This window comes from Gopherus evgoodei, chromosome 4 (genome assembly GCF_007399415.2).
Source record: "Gopherus evgoodei ecotype Sinaloan lineage chromosome 4, rGopEvg1_v1.p, whole genome shotgun sequence".
NCBI classification, from domain to species: domain Eukaryota; kingdom Metazoa; phylum Chordata; order Testudines; family Testudinidae; genus Gopherus; species Gopherus evgoodei.
Window position 1 is genome coordinate 116,158,159 of NC_044325.1, and position 20,203 is coordinate 116,178,361.

A 20,203-nucleotide genomic window follows, 5' to 3' on the forward strand; every position below is an offset into this window, starting at 1 on the left:
CCAATGAGCAGCCCTGCATTACCAGATGGGAGCTGGGGACCAGCTTTCAGGGATGAGGAGTAGGTGGCAAGAAGTGACAAATATTAAAGGAATCTAAATGCTGAATATTTAAAATGTCCACCTTTTGGGGGTTGAGTTCCTTCCTGGGCTGGGTTCCAGCATCTCCCTGGTAACTCTGTGGGGCAGCATAATAGAGAGAACAGGCTCCTCCCTGTGAGACCAGATGGTGTGGAAGTCTGACACACACCCCCTTCCACCTGCTCCCAAGAGCAGACAGCTGCAAAACAGGCTGCTGTCCCTTTAAGCCCTGCAGGGCGCTTGCAGCGTCTGGCTGCCATCCTTCCTCCCTCACTCAGGCGCTGAAGCATGGTGCTCTTGGCAGCCAGCTAGAGACCATGGGGTGGGTGGGTGGGTGGGTGCGATGATTTCACAGCCTTGCAGCTGCTTTACTGTTCCTTCTGTGTGTGGCAGAGGGAAAGTCTTATTTGTAAAATGTACTTTTAAAAATAAGAGTGAGATCATGTGACTAATCCTCCTTCCTCTCTGAATAATCTGTGTCTGGGAACTGCTCGCAGGAGTCTCTGGGATTGGGGCCAGTGACTTCCCCAGGGTCAGGGTCAGGGGCCTGGATGCAGGCACTCGCTTAGTCTCTGTCGTTGGAGTGTGTCGTGCTGTGTGCATGAGGCACCGGCTAGGCACCAAGTACAGACTGGGCAGTCCTTGAGCGGGGTGGGGGAGGGAGCCTGTGTACTCTGCCTACTAAGGTTTGGGCTTTTGGGGGAATGTAAAGTCCTGTTCTCAATCTTGTCTCCTTGGTGTTTCTGTCTCACTCTTCTCAGGAGAACCACTTGCCAGGACTGAGGGGGATAAAAAGAAGAAGTTAAGGGACATTCAGGAGGAGCAAATTGATTTTTAACAGGATCCCGTCTGAATTAAATGGCTGATAAACAGATCAGGTAAAAAGTTTTGCTGTTCCTTTTGTTAGGAGTAACTGTGGGCCAGAGAATCTCACCCGATGTACAAGTCTAGATGATCCGATGATCTCTTCCAGCCTCTAAAATCTGTGACTCTTTTCTCCCACTTCTGTGATGGGGTTCAGGGTGCAATCCAGACCAATGAGGGGCTGTGTCACCACTTTCCCTGCAACCTTGGGTGCCTCACAATGCTTTGCTGCTGTATCTCCCAACCTGGGATGCTCACAACAAGCCTACAAGCATGCAGGTCATGCCCTGAGTGTCTGTGTGCTAGATACCCCTGGTTCAGTAGCTCTAACCCTCGCAGCCTGTCTACAGCCCCACAGTCCCACTCTGGCTTTCACCAGCCTTGGTTCATAGAACCACGGGGTTAGAAGGGGCCTCAAGGGTCAGCTAGTGTAATCCCCTGCCAAGCTGCAGGATTTGTTGTGTCTAAACCATCCAAGACAGGTGGCTATGGAGCCTCCTTTTGAAAACCATCAGTGAAGGAGCTTCCACAATCTCCCGAGGCATCTGTTCCATTCCCCTGCTGTTCTTAAAGTTAGGAACCTTTTCCTGAGATTTAATCTAAATCTGCTATGCATGTAGTTTGAACCCATTACCTGTTATCCTGCTCACTGTGGCAAGAAAGAGCAACTTTTCTTCATCTTTTTTGTGGCAGCCTTTCACGTATCTGAAGACTGCTGTCATATCCCCTCTTAATCTCTTTTTCCAAAATAAATATACCCAGTTCCTTCTGCCTTTGCTTATAGCTTGCCTTCCATCCCTTTGATCATCTTTGTTGCTCACCTCTGGATCTTTCCCATTTTCTCTACATCCTTTCTATACATTGGTCACCAAAATTGGACACCGTACTCCAGTTGAGGCATCACCAGCACCGAGTAGAGCAGTACCATCACCTCCCGTGACTTGCATGCTATGCCTCTGTTAATGCAACCTAAAATTACTGCTTGTAGGTTGACCCCAACACATTCATTAGTCCCAAATTTTCCCCAAACCCTGTGCTCTGTAATGTCCAGTCCTCTCCTGGACAGTTCAGAGAAATAATAAGTTTCATTTCTTCCTCTGAAGACACACAAGTACATCACTGCTTATTAATTTAACTGGGGTAAATACACCATGCCCTTAAAACACAGCACTGAGCTAGTTGATAGTAAAAATATAAACAAATTTATTAACAACAAAACATAGATGAAGTGATGCCAAGTAAAAGGAATAAAGTTAGAGATAGTCACATGCAAATAAAAGTGAAAACACGTCAAAAATGTAATCTAGCAAGATACAGGCTTTGTTCAAGATGATGTCTACCTTCATTCATTTTCCAGAGCCTTGGACCTGGCCTTGGCTGAAGGACCCATCTATCTCAGTGTGCCAGAGCTCTGCTTCATTGTGTCTGTCTAGTGATGGAAGCCAAAGATGGCTTCTGTCTCTCTGCTTATCTCTTCCAGAGTTCAGTGACTTTGTTTCAAGAGACAGGATGACCTCATGCTGTTTTTTCCCTCCCTATGGCCTTCCTATCCCCTGTATGTAAATAGAGCTTCCATTGTTTTGATTCCACCATGCTTGATTTACATAGGAGACAGGTAATAGCTATGACATTCCCTCCTGCCTAGGAGGGAACCTCCTGCTTCTTTTGTCTGGACAGTCTCTAAAACATAGTATCATTCAGTATCCATATTTCCTCATGTAGGGTTAGTACATACTTTTCACAATGCTCTTAATCACCAGTGTGTCTGTGGTTCACTATCAGAACAGACCTAACTCTAGGCACACAATATTACTATAGTATAAAAGTGCAATCAGTTGATTCAGTTGCTTATCACTTGGGGTTCAGTCCTCCTGTCTTTATAGACCAGTAAACCTTGGCAATGGATTCTTCTGGAGGTTCTCTCCAAAGTAAAGTTTATTCAAGCTGTCTGGTGAAGGAAGTTCCATGCTTTTTCTTCCTCCTGCTTATTAGCTCAAATACAAATTGTTCTGTTTCCTGCCATTTCCTCCTCCTGCTGCCTTGATGATCCTATTTACTGCTTATGTGTCAGTTGAGGTAAATACACATTCCTTTGTTCCCTCTGCCATACCTGGTTTACACACATTCAGTCATTATTGCAGCATATGTTTATAACTCTAGTACACATCACATACATACATCACTCAATATTATATGATCAGCGAGTTGTTAGTTTTCAAGTGATACCTCACAAGGCATATTTTGTACAAAGATTATCACAGCAGTTTGTAGTGTGTGAATACAGGGGTGCTTGGTGTCACAACTCCCCTCTCTCCTTTCTTGTGTCCTCTTTCTATTGTCTCTTCCTTTCATCCTGCCCTACACTCCCTACTTCCTGTTTTTATCTATACACCCCCCAGCCTCCCAATTCATTCTTCCTTATTTCCCTCCTCTCCTTTTGAAGGCCAGTTCCACAGCGGGTTTCAATTGGGGTCGTTCTGTTGACTTGAATACGCTAATGTCAAAGGAGCAATGCCGACAGGCACCAGCTTAGGATCTGACATTTTCTGTTAGGTTACTGCTGTGTATTGTTCCCAATCTTCCTCTTCCTATAGCTTAGTCTGTCCATCTAATCATAGGCACCTTGGTGTCCAAGCACTGATGCTACCAGGTTTAAAACAACTAGATGATTTGAGGACACAGCAGGCAGCTTGCAGACTTTGCTCCTGGCTTGTCCCAGAACTATTACCTGCCTGAAGGACACACATAATCTGCAGTATGCTTTGGATTGTTGTGGATCATGCTGTTGGCCTTCCAGGAACCATGATGGCTGTCCCAGCATGGTCCCAAGGGTGAGTGTAGCTTTGTTAGTGTGGGCGGAGTTTATACTTTCTGTTCATAAATTTTTTTCTGATGAAAGGTGACTGTCTGGCTCCAGAACTTCACTGTAGTCCCATTGTCAGTGCCCCTTTTCTAACACCTGACCTCCCCAATGCATTGTCTCGCAAGAGCACCTTTGAACAGGGTGGGAGGGCTAGCTTGGGTCAGATAATGATGTTCTCTTGATTTGGTTGTGTTGACGGTGGGCGAGAAAAGAGCTGCCCTTATTGGGACTTGTCAGGATTGTTCTATTTTCCTGCAAGGCACAGATAGCTGATGGAAAAGGGTCCCAGGCAGAGCAAACAGCAGCTAGAAAACATCATTGCATGTTTAACCCCCGAGCGGGGTGTCTCATCCATTAACTGATTCCAGGAGCATTACGGTGTTTGTATGTATTCTTTCCTTAGTCTGAATTGCAAGCCCAGATTCATCTCTGCTAGGCCACATGGCTGTTCATGCCTGATTGCCCCCATAGAGTGAATCACGTGTGTCAGCAGTTGCGGACTTCAGCCGTTGCTCCAGCTAACCAGGTTGGAGGTGGCTATGCAGGACACTTTAATTCTATGGCAGAGAGGAATACTCCTCTGCATGCTGTCACCCAGCATGTCTTCTCAGCCCACCGCTCTGTCCGTGGCAGTTCCGGCACATGGAGCACAGAACGATGAGGAACTTCTCCTAACTCTCTCATATCCCAGTCCTGTATTTTAATCCCTAGAGGCTGACGGGTCTGTTCCCACATCTGCGATCCACTTGCTGTATAAACTTGTGAAATTATTTAATCTCTGTTTATATTACAGTAGCACTTATAGTTCCCGAAAGCAGTAGGGGCTATGCATACACATGGTAAGAGATGGTACCTGCCCAGAAGAGTTTACAGCCTAAATAGACAAGACCGAGAAAGGGTGGGAGGAAGTTAGTAGTATTGCTATTTTACAGATGGGGAACTAAGTCAAAGAAATTTGAGTGACTTGCTCAAGATCACACAGGAAAGTCTGTGGTGGAGCTGGGACTTGAACCTAGATCATCCTAGTTCCACTGCCTTAACCACAGGTCATCCTGCCTCTCTGTGCCTCAATTTCCCCATCTGTAAATTGGAGGATAATACCCACCTAACATAGGTGCTGTGAAGCTAGATCCATTTGTGTGTGTAAAGTGCTTTTGCGAAACTCATCTGGGAGATGCTAGAGAATGATTATTTAACATAAGAGCTGCCATACTAGGTCAGACTAAAGGTCCATCCAGCCCAGTGTCCTGTCTGCTGACAGTGGCCAATGCCAGGTGCCCCAGAGGGAATGAACAGAACTGATAATCAAGTGATCCATCTCCTGTCGCCCATTCCCAGCCTCTGGTAAACAGAGGCTAGGGACACCATCCCGGCCCATCCTGGCTAATAGCCATTGATGGACCTATCCTCCATTAACTTAACTAATTCTTTTTTGAACTATTTTGACCATGCAAGTCTCTGTGCATGTTCTCCTCTTCTAGGTGATGATCCTGGAGGAACTGGAATAGATGAATAGGTGTATTGAGCAATGCTTTCCTGCCTTCAAATAACAGGGGTGGGGAGAAGCTTCTCGCAGCTGTCACTTGCAAATTGCACATGGCCTCATGCTCTCTGCATGTGTCAGCATGCCCAAGCCTTCTAGTTTGTCCTCTTTTGTGTGGTGGTGCTAGGGTCCACACTGAAATGCGGGAGCTTGTCATGCCTTGTGCCCGTATTCTACTATATACTGTGCTAGCTATGGGGCTGGGTTCCTCGCTCCCACTTGGTTTCTTCTTAGTGATAATTTCTCCTTATTGCATCAGATTGCCAGAGTTAGGATTGGGGCTGCCCCAGTTCCCAGTGCGACTCTCCTCGGGATTGTGATTTACCAGCAGATGCTTTGAAATCACATTTAGGTGTCAGGCTCCCATCCTTCATTAGCTACATGAACAGATCCAGGCAATAATGTCCTTTGCATCAGCTGAGCTCAGTTCACCTGGCTTTAATGTTCCCTCTTTTTCCTTTCACTGGTGTCTTGGCCTTACTTCACTAATGCTATGCCCTGTAATGGTGACCTGTCTAAGGTACTATCTTTTCTCTAGCCTCAGTGCTCAGGGTGGGTCCTACTGGAAGAATTGTGTGTGAGGGCCCTGAGAACTAGTGTTGAGAAGATGCCAATATAGCTATTGGCAACAGAGTGTCTTCCTCAGGAAACTAAAACTTTGAAAGGTGCCTCTGCTTTGTGAATGCATTTTAGTTTATATATATATATATATATATATATATATATATATATATATATATATATATATAATTTTTTTTTGAGTGCACATGTTGGAAATTGTATATGCAAGATGTTCAGCTTCCTTTGTGGCTCTGCAAATGGGAGAGTTAAAATGTCGAACTATTGATTTTTCTGTTTGCACCTCTGATTTATTGTAGAGGCAATAGGAGAGTACATGTAAACACAGAATGGGGGCTGAGGTTCAGCTGAAAATCTAGTGCCAAGAGAACAGCTGTGCTCTACAACGTTGAGTGCCTTTTCAGAATGACGCTGTATTGTCCCATACAAAAAGTGCCACGAAATGGCTCAGGTCCACCTGTCTGATCTATGGGGTGAAAGGTAGGAGAGGCAGGGCCTAGAGGGCATCTAACCCTTATTTTCCCCCCTCACCACAGCCCTAGGATTTTATATAGGAGTCTGACTCTTCCTATTGGGACACCTGTCCTGTCACATGCATCTTTCCAGCCCTGGAATCCCTCCCAGGAAGTTTAGCTTTGCAAAAGTTTTATAGTCATGTCGCTGTGCATGTATAGAAAGCCAAGGTTACTTCCTTCTATACGCTGCTATGAGGCCTTTACCATGAGGTCCCCCCAACACACATACATACTGTCTTTCATGCCCTGGACCGCCTTAGTCTCAGGCCACGTCCAGACTACCCGCCATATCGGCGGGTTAAAATCGATTGCTCGGGGATCGATATATCGCGTCTAATCTAGACGCGATATATCGATCCCCGAGTGCGCTTACATCGATTCCAGAACTCCATCAACCCCAACGGAGTTCCGGAATCGACAGGGAGAGCCGCGAACATCGATCCCGCGCCGTCTGGACGGGTGAGTAATCCGATCTTAGATATTCGACTTCAGCTACGTTATTCACGTAGCTGAAGTTGCGTATCTAAGATCGATTTTCCGCCCCCCTAGTCTGGACCTGCCCTCAGAGGGTTTCCATCAGGCCTGTAGCAGAGAGGCAGACCTTCCAGAATACCTGTAGCTGGACAGCTTCTGAAGCCTGGTCTCTGCTGTCGGGCAGCCTTCATCCATTATTGAGCCCTCTGGAATGCATCTGAGCAACGGAGGAGTTAATAGGCCTTTCTGCTCCCCTTGCTTCGCTCCAGCAACTTATCCCTTCCACTTCCTCCGTTCAGAGCAGTGCACCGCTGATGGCCCTGCCTGCTGGCATCCTGTGTGCACTGTTCTTTATTCTTCAGAAGGGAGGGGCCTCTGAGGCAGCCACGCGGGATTGGTTGTTTCTCGGTCTGTTTATCTGTGATCAGGAGTGCTTATCAGTCATCAGTTTAATAGCTGATTTATCCTCTGTTCAAGGGTCTGTATTTTGCCCTTTGCTGGACAGAAAGCCCTGGAAGGATCTAATAGGCATCCTCTGTCTCTGACATCAGTGATTCATTAGGTTTTTAAATGTCAGATATTCCAAGTAATTGAAAGAGTGCTGGACCCTTGCTAAGCAGACTGGTAGATCGGCTTTAAAACTGAGGTGCACGTAGATACCAGGGAGAGCTGCTTAGAAATAAAAAAGGCGGGTGAAAAAGCTCAAGTCAGACCCCCTCCACAATACAGACTGCTTTTGTCCGTTTTCTTTGCTATGTGTAATCTCACTCCTCTGTATCCACATGCACTCAGGTTAACCTCTGTCTATGTGGCTCCACTGACTGTTGTGTCACTGATTGATATATCAGGAATCTCATTCCTCGCATGCACAGAGTCTTCTCTGATCACAGGAGCTGTGTTTGAAATGTCTTACTGGTTCTGAAAGTATGTAGGGCTAGCCTGCCAACGAAGCTCCTTTGCACTGGTCTTTCCCACATGATGTTAGCGGCTGACGTGTCATGAATCACTGGTTAGGTGCATGTCTGATGCCAGCTTTCCTCTGCTGTTGTAAAACATTCATTTCTAATCCTAATGGTTAGTGAGACATCAGATCCTTTAAACGAGGTCAGTCTACACTGACCCCATTGGTCTGACAGGGCATTGGCTCTTGAGTGACTATAGAAAGCCTTGCACCCTGAACTTTCATTCCCAATGTTTCTATTAGTGGGCCTGGGCAAGTATTTCCCTGAATCCTGGGCCAAAGCAGGTGGTTTTCCCCAAATCTGGGCCCATGGCTCTATTTTCTGGCAGCTGTCTGGAAAAGTGGGGCATGTTTTCTGCTTATCTGGCAAAGGCTTTACCTCACTCAGCCGCTTTTGGGTTTCCGAATGAATCCCAAACCACCTGAAGCCACAGCTCAGTGGGGAGTGTTGTATGGCTCAGCAGTGCCACCTGCTGGCTGGCCAGAAGCAACAAGAGCCAAACCTGGATGGGAGCTCTCTGCTCGATCTTCTGTGCTGGAGGACAGAAGTGATGAGCACTCAATGCACAGAGAAGGCAAAGAGGAAAGGCACAGACTCTCTAGTCCTACCTCCTCCCATCTGCTGGTGGGTTCTAGATTTCATGACTAGGTTTCCCCAAGTCTACAACAAAAGGTCACACAAAGGGGGCAGCGTTGAACAGCAGCTATATATAATGTTTATTTTTTGTATTATGGTCTCATCTAGAGGCCTTCACAGAGATCAGGGTCCCATTGTTTTAGGTGCTGCACGCACACATGGTGAGCGTGAGACAGTGTAAACAGACAAGGGATAAAGAGTAGGAAGTGGGGATGATAATCCTTCCTAGTTGTGCCTCAGTTCCCCATCTGTCAGAGATTTAATGACTTGCCCAGGATCATACGAGGAGTCTGTGGCAGAGCAGGGTATCGAATCCAGATCTTCAAAATCCCACTCTGGGCCTCACCCACAAAGCCAGCCCTCCCCTGTGGAGCTGGAAGGATCCCAGTACTTTGTGACCACTTCCTGCAATATGACGGCTGAAAATGCCTCAAAACTATTCCCCCTCATTGTTTCTTAGTGGCTAGAGCATGGTAATGTGCCTTGTGTGTAGGACCCAGGCATTCTTGAGTCAGTATTTGAGCTTGGATTCCATGCGTCAGTTTCCCTATCTGTAAAATGAGACCAGTTATACCCGCAGCAGAGCACTTTGTGTGTTAAGTGGAAAGCGCCAAGTGCAATATATTGTGATTATTTGCTTGTGAGAAGCTTTGGTTTATTTCAGCTCATAGCACTCCTGGTGAAGGTCCTCGTTCTTTATTCCTCTTTCCCTTTCGATATCTTGTTGCCAATGCATCTGTCTGTTTTTTCTTCCCTCTGCAGTTTACCTGCCAAGCTGATCAATGGAGGGATAGCTGGGCTGATTGGAGTTACCTGTGTATTTCCCATTGACTTGGCAAAAACTCGCCTGCAGAACCAGCAAAATGGCCAGCGGATGTACACCAGCATGTAAGTACTGCCTTGCCCAGACGGGCTCAGCTGGGACTTCCTGATCTGGCTGGGTGGAATTCTCAACTTTCCCTGCCCTCAACACACACTTATGGTGACATCAGCATTTCTCGGAGTTTAACTCTCGTAAAATCAGCCATCCAAAGGAGCTGTAATTAAAATAAATAAATAAATAAATAAATAGCCCAGGCTGAAACTCCACAGGTAAGGTCCCTGCTGGGTGTATTTTTACTTGTGTGTCTTGCATTATATTAATTTTTTCACCCCTAGAAGCAGTGCATTCTCTTACACCAGAGCTGGGAGGAAGGCTGGGATTATGGTCAAAACATGGCCTGTGAATCAAGAGCTGGGTTCAACTCTCTGCTCTGCTATAGACTGCCCCTGTGAAATTGCCATTTAATATGCCCCTGCCTCAGTTTCCCAAGTGTAAAATGGGGATAACCATATCTCCTTTGCTTCATCTATTCTCATTACAAGCTCTTTGTGGCAGAGGCTGCCTGTTACTGTGTGTGTGAGCAGCGCCTAGCACAGTGGGGCTGCGAACACGCACAGGTGTCTTATTTGTTCAGGCTTGAAATAAACACAGAGTGACATTTAAACTCAACCAGTAACACGTTTACACTTGCCACTATCTAATGCCAGTCTGACTTACTGGGAAGGGGTCGTGAAGCTGCGGATAGGATAGTATTGTCCCTTGTTAATACTGGCTTGTTGCACAGAGGGGTAGTCGGTTTATGGCTTTCCAAGTTCTTTCAAGATAGCTCTGAAGATGACCCTTCTCAGTTCCTAGAGATCCACTCAGTGGAAGTTTGAGGTCTGGCTCTGTTCCTGCTGAAGTCAGTGACCAAATAGCCATTGATTTCAGTGGCAGCAGGAGATAGTGGATTATTCTTAACAGGGAGCCTGGGAGGCTTTTTGGGTTCAGGTCACAGTGCATGTGGATCTTGTGTTATTGGGGAAACAAGATACACCTGAAACATGCAGTTTTTGCTCAGTGCATATGAGTCTGATCCAAAGTCCACTGTAGATAATGGAATTCTTTCCATGGACTTCATTAGGCATTGGATTGGGCCCTATGCAGTAATTTTTCCACTAGTTTTGAAAACAGCCCCCAACATCCTGAGTTCATTAAAGTGACAAGGCAGGTTAGGGTGGCTGTGCAAAACTTCAGCTTCAAACCCAGCTCTTTATTTTCCTTCCTTGAGCAGATCTGATCACTGAAACATGTTGCGCTATTGTTTTGGGGCTCCCATCTGGTTAACGAGCAGCTCCTCCAATTAACATTTTTCCCTTCTGAATTTGTAGAAAGCAAATTTGTTTTCTGTGTACGAGGTGAGCCAGTATTTCAAAGCCCCTGTGTGCCAAGGACAGAAGTGCTACTGGAGCTCTCACAATGGTGTCCATGGCTGAGGCTCTTCTCCTCTCTGCCTGGACTTTGGCTGACAAACTGTAAATGCAGATTGCTTGGTTAGATTCCTCCCTCTCCACCTTTGAACTCCTGAGGTTTTATCTGTGTCTCTTGTTTGCAGGTCTGACTGCCTCATTAAGACAATCCGGTCAGAAGGTTACTTCGGCATGTACAGAGGTAAGGGCTGGAGGCAGAGCAGAAGTGCAGCATCTGACTTATCCGTCCTAGCCTGAAACACTGTTGTGACTGCAGGTGAAATAAAAACAAAGCCACTTGCCTCTCTTTATGGAGTGAGGTATTAGAGGTGCCCTGAACTGATTTAATTGATTGAAAAAGTCTCACCTAAAAATCGAGGGCTCAATATACAGAAACACGGGTATTGCCAGGCTGACTAGACTCTCTGATTCACCCAGTCCAGTACCCTGTCTGTGTCAGTGGCCAGTGCCAGATGCTTCAGAGGAAGGGAGTTATGGGGTAATATGTCCACAGTGAAAATTCCTCCTAATGCCCATAAACTGAGAGGTTGGTTCATGTCCAGAAACAAATGGGTTTATATCCCTTCCTAAGCCCTTGTTTTGTTATATTTACTATTATAACTACTGGCTGGTCTCATTGTCCATACAAATAATACCTAGCTCTCATGTAATGCTTTCCATCAATAGGTCTCAGAGCATTTTACAAAGGAAGTGAGTATGTCCCAATCTTCTCTTGGCCTCAATAATTGGCAGTGAGTTCCACAAGCACCTCTAGAGAGAACTCCACTGACAAATGTTACTTCTTTGTTTTATACATAAAACTTGGAGATTTTCTGGCAGACTGAGACAGCTATGGCGATTTCCTGAAGTTTCCAAATAAGGTCTTCCAAGGATAAAGTTTATGTATTATTATGGGCCTGGAGTGTATGTAACCTCTCGGTGGGGGGTGTGTCGGGAGAGACTTGGGAGTTCAAAAGACCATACTGAAAATGTGCTGGTTAAGTATGGACTTTTGGGACTATAAGCGTTTAGGGATTCCTCAGGAAATCCACTTGGGAGAGGTTAATGCAAATTCCCAAACTCCGGTTATGCAAAAACCCAGCCCAGAGGAGAGATCTGTCTGTCTGCTGATTACCTATTACAGAAGGCCAAGAACAAAGGCCCAAGCTGTATAAAGAAATGGCTGATCTGCCCAGCTGTGGATTTAAGACGGAGGAACTTGTAACTGCGGGGGAAACCCAGTTTGGGGTTTTGAAGGACTAAAATTTACCAGAGCCCAAGGTTGGAGCTGGGGTGACCTCTGGTGAGCTTTTTAGCATGTGTTCTAAACTGGCTATGAACAAATTCAGGCTGGAAATAAGAAAGTTCCTGACTATCAGAGGGGTCAGGTTGTGGAAGAGCCTCCCACTAAAAGTTGTGGGGCCAAACAATTTATGTTGTTTTAACAGAAAGCTGGACAAATTTGGCAGTGGGATTATATGCTGGGGTTGCTTGTGATGAGAAGGGCAAGATTCTGCGGCCTTCCAGTTTCTTATGTTCCTAGAGCTCGTGTTTCTGGGCTTTAGTTGGTCACCTGCAGGGGTCAGGAAGGGATTGTGTGTGTGGTTTCCTTCCTCTGAAGCATCAGGGATGGCCTTTGCTAGAGGTGAGACACTGCACAGGATGGGCCAGTGATCTGACATGGCACCCAGGATTCTCTCTCTCAGATGCTAGCTGGCTGGTTTTTTGCCCACATGCTCAGGGTCTAACTGATCGCCATAGGTGGGGTCAGGAAGGAATTCCCCGCCTCCCCCCCCAGTCAGATTGGCACTGATCTTAGGGGGTGGGGGATTGGGTTTCGCCTTCCTCTGCAGCATGACATGCAGGTCACTTGCTGGGATTATCTGGGTGTATCTCAATCAATTCACTGCCATTGGACATTGGTGCACTTCGGTCCCTTTTTTTTCTCCGCCTGTGGCACATAATAGCTTAGTCTCCTGTGCACGATAATACATTGCTCTAATTCTGGTCGTAGGGTTTCATGTGCAGGTCTTAGGTGGTGCTGGGGGCCTGTGATGTACAGGATCTCAGACTAGGTGATCTGGTGGGCCTGTATAGTCTTAAACTCTATAACTGGTATCTAGCTGCAAGTATATGGTGCTATATAAATACCTCAGAAATATTTGCAATCATCATAGTATCTATTCACTGGTACAGATAAAGAACAGGTTCTCGGATTACTTGATTAAGTGAATCCTCGCTCCCTTTGTTAGTGGGACTCCAGAGATCTTTGAGTTTTGCAGCTCCTGGGCATGCTATATCTTGCCAGTTCTTTGTTAGGTTACCAGGGAAACAGGAATACTGTGGTTTGATATAATAAGAACAGTGGATTGGCTGCTGAGAGCAGCATTCTCTGACCCAGGTTATTGATGGGAGGAAAAGGGGGCGGCGGGTTGGATTCTGGTTACGGATTGGCTGGTGGTGGTGGTGGTGGCTTTGGAAGCAGTGCATAGACAGGGAGGCCATTAACCTAACAGAACCTTAGCAAATTTGATCTTAAAGAAATATTCCAAAGGAAATGACATTCGCATCTCCAAGGGCTGGATTTCTAGGGTGCTTTGTATCCTTGGTAAATACATTGCAGCAAACAGGGTGATGTCAGAGCTAACTGGATCCAGCTCTAACAAAGCTGTGTATTATTATTATTATTATTATTATTATTTTAAAATCAGATGTAAAAACACGCAGAAGTCATCGTCATCCTATCAAAACCATGCAGAAACATACCGGGCCCAAACTCGCCCCCAGGTCTAAGCCTGGATTTGGCCACTGCTAGCCATGCTGTAGGCCACCGGTGGCGGAGTGTTCACTGATTGGAAGTAGGAGGTAGTGGTGTTGAGAAATGGCTACAGCTTCCCCTCTGTTACAGGTTTGCATGGGAGCAGTGTGGCCATGGATAGAGCATGGTCAGCGCAGCTGGGGGCTCAGCTCTGCCTCTGTTAAGGGGAGAATTCAACCAGAGTGGAAACAACTGAAAGAGGGCAAGGAGTGTCAAATAGCTTTACGTTCCCCTGCACCATCTTAGAGCAATCTAGCCCCTTGTTCCAAACCCAAAATGCCCTACTAACCCTCTCCTGTGTGTGTGGGAGCAGCCAGCACAGGAGGTGGACTCCTGTTACTCCCAATCTGAGTTAGGGCGAAAGGCTCCATATCCTCTCCTTGCCAATCCCTAAATCATCCAGCCTGCCACATCCGGCTGTGCTCAAAAGCATGGTGTTTACTGCTGGTATCTCTCAGTCCCTGACTGAACAGCAGGGTCCTATGTAGGAGAAAAACAGGAGCTGCAGGATGACAAGTGGCTCTGACAGGTGGCTTTGTTGACTTAACAATGCTTCAGTCCAGCTCTACCAACAGGACAAATATTATGGCAGTGTCTGGGCTGCTTTCTTGCTGCAGTTGTTTACTGGATGACTTTGGGCAAGTCACCGGGGCCTGGCCCACATCTAAAACGTAGGTCAACCTAGCTACATCATTCAGGGCTGTGAAAAACATCACACCCTGTGCGACGCAGGCTGATCTATCCCCTAGTGCAGATGCAGCTGGCTCGACGGAAGAATTCTTGCTCCAGCTACTGCCTCTCGGACAGGCAGATTAACTATAGTGATTGGAAAAATCGCTTCCGCAAGAGGCATCTACACTACAGCAGCACAGCTGTAGTGCCATAGTTGTGCTGCTGTGATGTACATACCCTAAGTGTCTCTGTGCTGCCATTCCCCATCTGTAATACAGGGGTAATAGCACTGCACTCTACCATGCAGGGGCATTGGGAGGATAAGTGCATTGAATATTGTGATGTGGTGGTGGTGGGGGCAGGGCGTAAAAGTACCGAATATAGCTAGAGAGGTAAGAGGAGCCTTTATTATCAGAGCAGTTTCCATGTGATCTATCACAGGACAGATGTGCGCTGTGACTTCTTTGACCCAGAAGTAGCTGTGTAACCTGTTACAAGGAGAACCCAACATTTTTGTTAAGGGGTCCAATGGTCTGATCCAAGCCTATTGATTTTGTTTGTTACATATGTCCTTCACTGTAACAAAAAGGAAGGTGGAATTCCACTTGCTCACATACACTCTAACATGTGGCCTTCTTTGGGTCCCGGTAGAATTCTTGGCAGCTAGTCAGATAAGCCCATCCTGTGCCTCCCAGCCTGCTCTGTTCCTGAGTCACTTTGGACTTTGAGCATGATGCTGTCGCTGTGCCAAGCTGTCTCCAAACTGCAGCATGACAATAGTGCTTCAGTCTTCCACATGCAAACTGGACAGCCTTCTGGGACTCCTGCTAAGAATACCCTCCGTGGCATCCCCTGGCTTGCATGATACCTGCCAAAACTATTCCAGGCTGCTGAGGTCATGTCCAAAAGACATTGCCTTAACGTATGCTATTTATATTTTTGTGGCTATTTTTATATTGCTCACCCTCTGTCCTCTCCTTTCCCAAGGAGAATGCAGCAGAGGTGTGCATGTATGGCAACACCCTACTCTCCTCTGACCTCCCTGGATCACCCAGCTGCACGTAATGTATTGGTTCTGCAGTACTAAGCTGGTTTGAGTTTATTTTTTTACCCTTAATTTTCCTTGCTGGAAGGTCTTCAGATGTTCCACTTCATCCAAGTTCTTTCACCTTGTTGCATTCACATAATATCTGCATGCAACAGAATGTCAGACTTCCCAAAATATGAAACCCTGCAAGCTGAATGCAAAGCAAGGCCACTCCAGTATAACATGCCTACCCAAAAAACACTGCTGGTGGGAAAGCTGAGCTGGATTTACATACCTCTTGCTAAGTTTTGTTTTTCTGATCATAAAACATCAGGTATGTAACTACTGAGTCACAGTCATGTGGGCGTTAAGACTGTTGTGGGAATCTCAGCTGTTCAATGGTTTACAGTATTAATTTTGAACTCTGGCAGATCATGAAAGCTCAGACTGAAATACCCATCGTTCCGATTACCATCATGCTTTCTTGTGTGTCACTTCACTTGGGATTTGATTTTAATGGCCACTATCTCTCTTTTCTAGCTCTGGAAACCACTGCTTTGTAGAGTTGCACCTAGTGACTGGAGAGGGCTAGATACTCTTAGGACTAATACAAACATTTTTCAGGACCAGTATATTTCTAAGCCTTGATCCTGGATCAGTGATTATTTTTATTTTAGGGGAAAAAAAAAAAAGGCAACTTGACTCTGGAGCACTTTGCATGTTGCTGCTAGGACACAGGATTTTATGATAAAATATATTTTATAACAATGCCTGGAGGATTTTGTAAATGGAAGGCCCACATAAAAGATTTATTAGGGCTACGAAAGGGTCGGGCAGTTACTCTTAATTGCATGCTGAAGTTTATGGGATTTCTCACCTTTTTAAACCTTTTTGTTTTATGGTAGTGGTTTATCCTGCCTCCCAATCCTTTGCTGTCAAGTTTTTTTTCCACAGTACACCATGAACTAATCCCTAGAGTGGCATGTCTGTGTACCACTGCATGGATGTGCTGGTATGGGTATGAGTTGTTGTGCATAGCAATACAGTGCGGTTGCTCAAAGGTGAGCTTGGAAAGAATGGGTTTGCCGGCACCGGTCACACAGACTCGGGTTTACTATGCAGTGCAGACATACCCGTAGAGATCCTGTTGCTTTATTTATAGTCCATGGACAGCTCCAACGAGTTAACTTGGGTTAGAAAAAACATCTGTGTATTCTGGATATGCAAAATATTTTGTGGGGGATGGCATATTTGGGTACTGTAGAGGTTGCTGAAGTCCTCAATTTCTTCCTCCTGTGGTGATTTGGAAGGTCTTGTGGATTACTGAGAACAAGGATTATCTATAGTCTCTTAAGCAGCTTTGCTGAAAATGTCAAAGGTTTAGCAGAAATCCTAGGTCTATTAATTTTTTACATGTAGTGGGGGTTTTCTTCCAATTGATTTGCGATTGGGAGATAATATTGATCTGAAACACCCTCATTAGTTTGGGGGGCTTCCATGTTTGTCAGCGCTCTCCCATTTCCCACCTTCTGGTGTCATTCAGTTTTTTTCCCCCAAAGCATCTGCACAGATATTAAATTGGGAGGTGGCTATTTGGTTTTCTTTCTTTTACCTAGGTAATGTTATTTAGTGACATAGGGTGGAAGGTGAGGAGGTGTATTTCTCAGCTGCAAGAATCTCTTCTTAACACTCTGTGGGTGGTGGTGGTGGTGTTGTTGTTTTTTTTAACTTGGTTAATTATCCAGCTCTTGCATTTGGGCACTCAAATAGGAACTTACCTTAGGCGCACACATCTGAGAATGGGACCTTGTGAACATGCTGCCCTGTCTTACTCTGGGGAGCGGCACTAGGGAAATCCAAGAGAAAACATTCATGCATCAGTGGTGGGGGTCAGGTGTGTGTCACCAGAGAGTCAAGTTTGCAATTATTGATCATACACACTCGCCCCTGGGATTGAACCAATGTCTGGCCTCACGAGGAGGTTGCAAGAGTCTCAGTAAGAGTGTGAGAGACCTGGCTCAGGATCTCCTGGATGTAATGCTTGTGGAAGTTACTGCCATCTGATGGTTGCTCATTGATGAGGTGAAGTGAGGAGATTGATCTCTCTTTGAGTATGTCCAGACTACCCGCCGTATCTGCGGGCAGCAATCGATTTTTTTTCAGGGATCGATATATCGCGTCTCATCTAGACACGATATATCGATCCCCAAACTCACTCCTGTCGACTCCGGAACTCCACCGGAGCAAGCGGCGGTAGCGGAGTCGACACAGGGAGCCGCGGACATTGATCCCGCGCCGTGAGGATGGGAGGTAAGTTGGAATAAGATACATCAACTTCAGCTACGGTATTCCCGTAGCTGAAGTTGATGTATCTTACATCGACACCCACCCCCCCCCAAGTGTAGACCAGGCCTGTCTCTTGCCAGGAAGGTGTTTAAGATTTTGCCTGCGAACATAGACTCATGGTAGCTGGAGAGAGGCTCGTAAGCATGTCCTATCTGGCAGGAACCCCAGTGAAAGCTCTTTGCTTACAGGGATGATTTTTCATAGTGTGGAGAGAGGTGTTGCCTGAGCACAGGACCTGGAGCCAGGGATTCCAGAGTTCTGGTCCCAGCTCTGACCCTAGTTCACTCTGTGACCTTGGGTGAGTTCTTGAGGGCTTCCATTTTCCAAAAGTGCCTGCTAATTTTGGGTTCTGCAATGTGGTTTTTGGGTGCCTACTATAAGAAACATGGGGCCAAATTTTTAGAGGTGCTGAGCACCCGCAGTTTTCATTGACTCTGGCTGAATTTCTAGGTGCTCATTACCTATGAAAATCAGGAGGTATGTCAGGTTTGGCACCTGAGATCAGTGGATCTTTTTGAAAATATAGGCCTTGACCTTTCTTTGCCTGGGTGCCCCCATCCCTAAAATGGGGATAGCACTTCCTCACAGGCATGCGGTAGGGCTTTGTTCTGTAAAATGCTTTGTGAATGAGAGAGACATTTCCCAAGTATTGTGGGTGCCAGAGAGCCTGATGGCCTTGTGAGGGTGCGTGACTCACCCCTGCAGCGCCTCCTGCTGGTCATTCAGGGAATTAACTCACCAGCATCCAGAGTGCCCCCTGCAGGCAAGTGTCCCACTTGTTACTTGGCCTGAGTCCCTCTAGGACCCCGGTGCCCCTTTCAGGCTGGGGTGCTGCCCTCTAGAAGTACCCCACAGTCTCTGGGTCTCCCCACTCGGGAACCCCCACCCACTACCCCCATCTCGCCTCAGTCGTAGTTTACTGCTAGTCCCCAACTTGCGCCCACGCACTGGGGCAGACTGCAGTGCAAGCCATTCATCATAGGCAAGGTTGGGTTTGGGTCTGCCGCCTCTGCCTACCCGTGGGCTGCCCCCTGCAACCCCAGTTGGCCTTCCACTGGGCCGCAGCCTAGGGGGTTTCCCAGCTGGAGCTCCCCAGCTCCCTTGGCCTTCCCCCCAGCCCTGCTCCACTTAAGGTACTTTCTCTCTCTCAGCTCTCTGCAGCCAGGTCCCTCCCTCTCAAAGCTAGAGTCTGTTTGCTCCTGGCCCATTGCCCTTTTATAAGGGCCAGCTGGGCCCTTATTAAGCCAGCTACAGCTGTGGCTGCTTTCCCAATCAGCCAGCTTTGAGCTGCAGCCGTTTCCAGGGCTACTTGTACCCTTCTAGGGCCGGAGCAGGATGATCAACCCACTACAGGCCTAAACTGGGTGCCCTCTCTTGAGGGTGACTTAGGGATCGATCCTGCCCTGGTGCAGGATGGGAATGGACAACATGACCCTTGGAGGTCCCTTTTGACACAAAGGTCTCTAGGAAGCTCAATGCTCTGAAGCAACAAACCAAACATTACAACTTGCTGCACCCTGGCCTGAGCAAAAACTGTTTTATTTTCCCTTTCAGAGTGACTTAAATACTGTTAGGGTGCCCCTGTGTTTCACTAATACTGGTCTCCATAGCTGTCAGTCTGAGATAGAGCAGGGCATGCCATTCATTGTGGCAGCCACAATATAGGGATTTGCCATTTGTTGCTCTCAATAATAGCATACTTAAAAGTCCAGTGAGTATGAAGCGCAGTTTATGTACCAGCTCAGAGGGAGGCAGTCTCCTTACTCCGGTTGGGACTGGTCCGGGAACTCTGATGTGATGTCTTACAGACAAGGAGTGAAGCGCAGTGGGAGGCTGCTGGAAGGATGACACTGACAATAAGGAAATATAAGTGCAACCGCCTAGCCAAGGGCCTGATCCAAAGCCACTGAAGTCTCTGGAGAGACTCTTATGGACTTCAGAGGGCTTTGGATCAGGCCCTGGCCTGTACATGTTATCTGACTTGCAGGCAAATTAAGTGTGGCAGTCTTGTTCTGGGGGGCTTGATGCTTCCCAGCTGGGAAGAGTCATTAACGGCTGCCTGCAGGGCTAATAAAATGTGTCCTTCCTCCTTGGGCGGCCTGATCCAAAGCCTGCTGGAGTCTATGGGAGTCTTTCCTTTGACTTCAGTGGGATAATTTTGTGAGAGAGAGGGAGGTGGGCTGCACCAATGCCATGGGAATTATAAAAAGTTTGTTTAAAGTGGAACTGAGATGCTTCAGGGAGGTTTTCAAAAGAGCCCATTTGTTGACTTTCAGTGGCATTTGTGTGTCTAAATCCCTTGGGCACTTTTGAAACCTTTTCCCCCTTTTGTTCCTAGCCCGGTTTTGACTTCAACTCCACTAAAGCTTATCCACTGCACTCCTGAATGTGTCTAGATAACAAGTCTTTCCTGCTGCTAGTGTTCCCTTCCTCTTGTTTCTTTCCCAGGGGCTGCGGTGAACCTGACTCTAGTGACACCAGAAAAGGCCATCAAGCTAGCGGCCAATGACTTCTTCCGGTATCATCTCTCCAAAGATGGGTGAGTGGATGGCTTG

At 46.7% G+C, this 20,203-nt stretch overlaps 1 protein-coding gene across 3 annotated transcripts in view; it reads left to right on the forward strand.

The window, feature by feature from the left end:
- The window catches only part of SLC25A22 (solute carrier family 25 member 22), a 131,014-nt gene that overhangs the window by 36,715 nt on the left and 74,096 nt on the right, over window positions 1-20,203 (forward strand). For all 3 annotated transcript variants that reach the window (XR_004000122.1, XM_030560676.1, XM_030560675.1), the window contains 4 exons: window positions 840-956; window positions 9,277-9,402; window positions 10,932-10,987; window positions 20,097-20,187. Coding sequence is in view for 2 of the 3 variants with exons in the window: in XM_030560676.1 (XP_030416536.1) it covers window positions 937-956; window positions 9,277-9,402; window positions 10,932-10,987; window positions 20,097-20,187 (293 nt within the window). In the remaining variant the exon portion in view is untranslated. The remainder of the gene's footprint in view (window positions 1-839; window positions 957-9,276; window positions 9,403-10,931; window positions 10,988-20,096; window positions 20,188-20,203) is intronic.